The 2,557-nt window shown below is 49.6% G+C and overlaps 1 protein-coding gene across 1 annotated transcript; it reads left to right on the forward strand.

Annotated features, from left to right (window-relative positions):
• The first annotated feature begins 389 nt into the window (after positions 1-389).
• Positions 390-929, forward strand: LOC138862213 (spidroin-1-like). The gene has a single exon (XM_070123559.1). It carries the CDS (start codon positions 390-392, stop codon positions 927-929), a length of 540 nt encoding a protein of 179 aa, XP_069979660.1.
• Positions 930-2,557: the final 1,628 nt, after the last annotated feature.

The raw sequence follows: 2,557 nt of genomic DNA on the forward strand, positions 1-2,557 counted from the left end.
CTTTTTCCAATTCTCTCTCTTATCTTCCCTTCCTTCCCTTCCCTCCCTCCCCTCCCCTCCCCTCCCCTCCCCTCCCCTCCCCACCTCTCCCTCTCCCCTCCCATACCCATCCCTCCCCTTCCCCCTCTCCCTCCCTGCCCTCCCCATCCCTCTCCCTCTCCCCCTCCCTCTCCCTCTCCCTCCCCTTCTCCTCCCTCTCCCTCTCCCTCTCCATCTCCCTCTCCATCTCCCTCTCCCTCTCCCTCATTCGTCCTTCACATTCGCTCTTTCTTCCCCTCCGCGCATGATCTTCGCAGGAAACGGCAGAATGTGGGCAGGCGAGGGAGGCAGCAGCGGGCACGGCGGGGCAGGGGAGCGAGGCAGTGCTAGGGCAGAGGAGGGGCAGAGGCATGGCAGGGAAGAGGCATTGCCAGGGCAGAGGCATGGCAGGGAAGAGGCATTGCCAGGGCAGAGGCATGGCAGGGAAGAGGCATTGCCAGGGCAGAGGCATGGCAGGGAAGAGGCATTGCCAGGGCAGAGGCATGGCAGGGAAGAGGCATTGCCAGGGTAGAGGCATGGCAGGGAAGAGGCATTGCCAGGGCAGAGGCATTGCCAGGGCAGAGGCATGGCAGGGCAGAGGCATGGCAGGGGAGCAGGGCAGTGGTAGGGCGGGACGGGGCAGGGGAGCTGGACAGTCCCAGGGTAGCAGGTCAATACCAGGGCAGAGGCATGGCAGGGTAGCAGGGCAATACCAGGGCAGAGGCGTGGCAGGAGAACAAGGTTGTGCCATGGCAGAGACGGGGCAGGGGAACAGGGCATGGCAGTGGCAGCGGCGAGTCAGGGGAGTTGGGCAATGCCAGGGAGCAGGGCAGTGCCAGGGCAGAGGCCATGGCAGAGACGGGGCAGGGGAACAGGGCATGGCAGGGGCAGCGGCGAGTCAGGGGAGTTAGGCAATGCCAGGGAGCAGGGCAGGGCAGAGGCCATGGCAGAGACGGGGCAGGGGAACAGGGCATGGCAGGGGCAGCGGCGAGACAGGGGAGTTGGGCAATGCCAGGGAGCGGGGCAGTGCCAGGGCAGAGGCAGCGGGGCGTGCGTCAGGTGTCCGTATAAGGCACGTGACCGAAGGGACGCCGAAGCACCTCCTTATAAGGCAAGTCGGCGACGAGGAGGAGGGCGGAGGCGAGGGAGTGTCTGTGGGGTGGCGGGGGGTAGGGGGGGTGGGGGAGGGGGGGAGGAGAGGATTAGAAGGTTCTCGAAAGTTCCTCCTCCATCAACAACACAAACAACGACAAGAATTAGAAGGTGGCGTTGACCGGATACACGTACAAAGGAAAATTATTTTCTTAAAAAAAAGATAAATAAGAAAAAAAAAATCTCAATCTTTCCTTTCCCTCTTTTATTCATTCCTATTGGTTTTTAGACCAACACCCTTTCGGAATAGACGAAAATAAAATAGCCTCCGAATGCAAACTTTCCTTCGCACCTCAAAAAAAAAAAAAAAAAAAAAAAAAAAAAGACCCACCTCAAAAAAAAAAAAAAAAAAAAAAAAAAAAAAAAAAGACCCACCTTAAAAAAAAAAAAAAAAAAAAAAAAAGCAGACGAGAGAGAGACGTGACGAAGGCGACACTGCCTGACGCCCGCCCACGGAAGGGAGGGCGTGAGGGCTTGCGTTTCGCTGCTCGATCCTCGCCGGTCACGCGACCTCGCACACGGAATACGGCCCGACCGGTCTTTGTGTATATATATGCATATAGAGAGAGAGAGATAGAAAGATAGAGAGAAAGAGAGATAGATTGATTGATAGATTGATAGAGAGAAAGATAGATAGATAGAGAGAAAGATATATAGATGGATAGATAGGTAGGTAGAAAGATAGATAGAGAGAAAGATAGATAGTTAGGTACATAGGTAGATAGAGAGAAATATAGATAGATAGAGAGAAAGATAGATAGATAGAGAGAAAGATAGATAGGTATATAGATAGATAGGTAAATAGATAGATAGGTAGATAGATAGATTGATAGGTAGATAGACAGATAGAGAAAGAGAGAGATGTATATAAAAAAGATAAATAGATAGAAATAAAGATAGATAGAAAGCGATATATAGATAAAGATGAATAGATAGAAATAAAAGAAAAATCTACCGATAGATAGTAGACGTGTGAGCATGATGATGATGAGCATTAGGCAGAGAAACGGGCATACTATAGCATATATATTTACTTGCCATTATCAAGGTCTATATAAATACATATACAGACCTTGTCATCATATAGCATCGTAGATATAAGTAATGATACGACATACATAAATATATTTTTTTCTTGGGAGTTCTAGTTTCAGGCAAAAAAAAAAAATAAGTCGCTAGCATTGATTTCTTAGTTTATCACGCTTTTGTTCTTTCTCCCTCACCCTTCTCTCCTCTGCTTTCTATTCTTTTCTCTCTCTTTTTTCTCTATTCTCTTTTCATTCTTTCTTTTAGCTTCCGTTTCTTTTATCCTTTTGTTCTTTCCCCATCCTTCCTTCCTCCGTTCATCTTTCTTGTTTTTTTTTTACTCTTCACCTTTCCCTCCTCC

Source organism: Penaeus vannamei, chromosome 1 (genome assembly GCF_042767895.1).
Source record: "Penaeus vannamei isolate JL-2024 chromosome 1, ASM4276789v1, whole genome shotgun sequence".
Lineage (NCBI taxonomy): Eukaryota > Metazoa > Arthropoda > Malacostraca > Decapoda > Penaeidae > Penaeus > Penaeus vannamei.

Bases quoted from the DNA above. Each gene is read 5' to 3' on its own strand.
- LOC138862213 (XM_070123559.1), top strand. From the start codon at position 390: ATGGCAGGGAAGAGGCATTGCCAGGGCAGAGGCATGGCAGGGAAGAGG.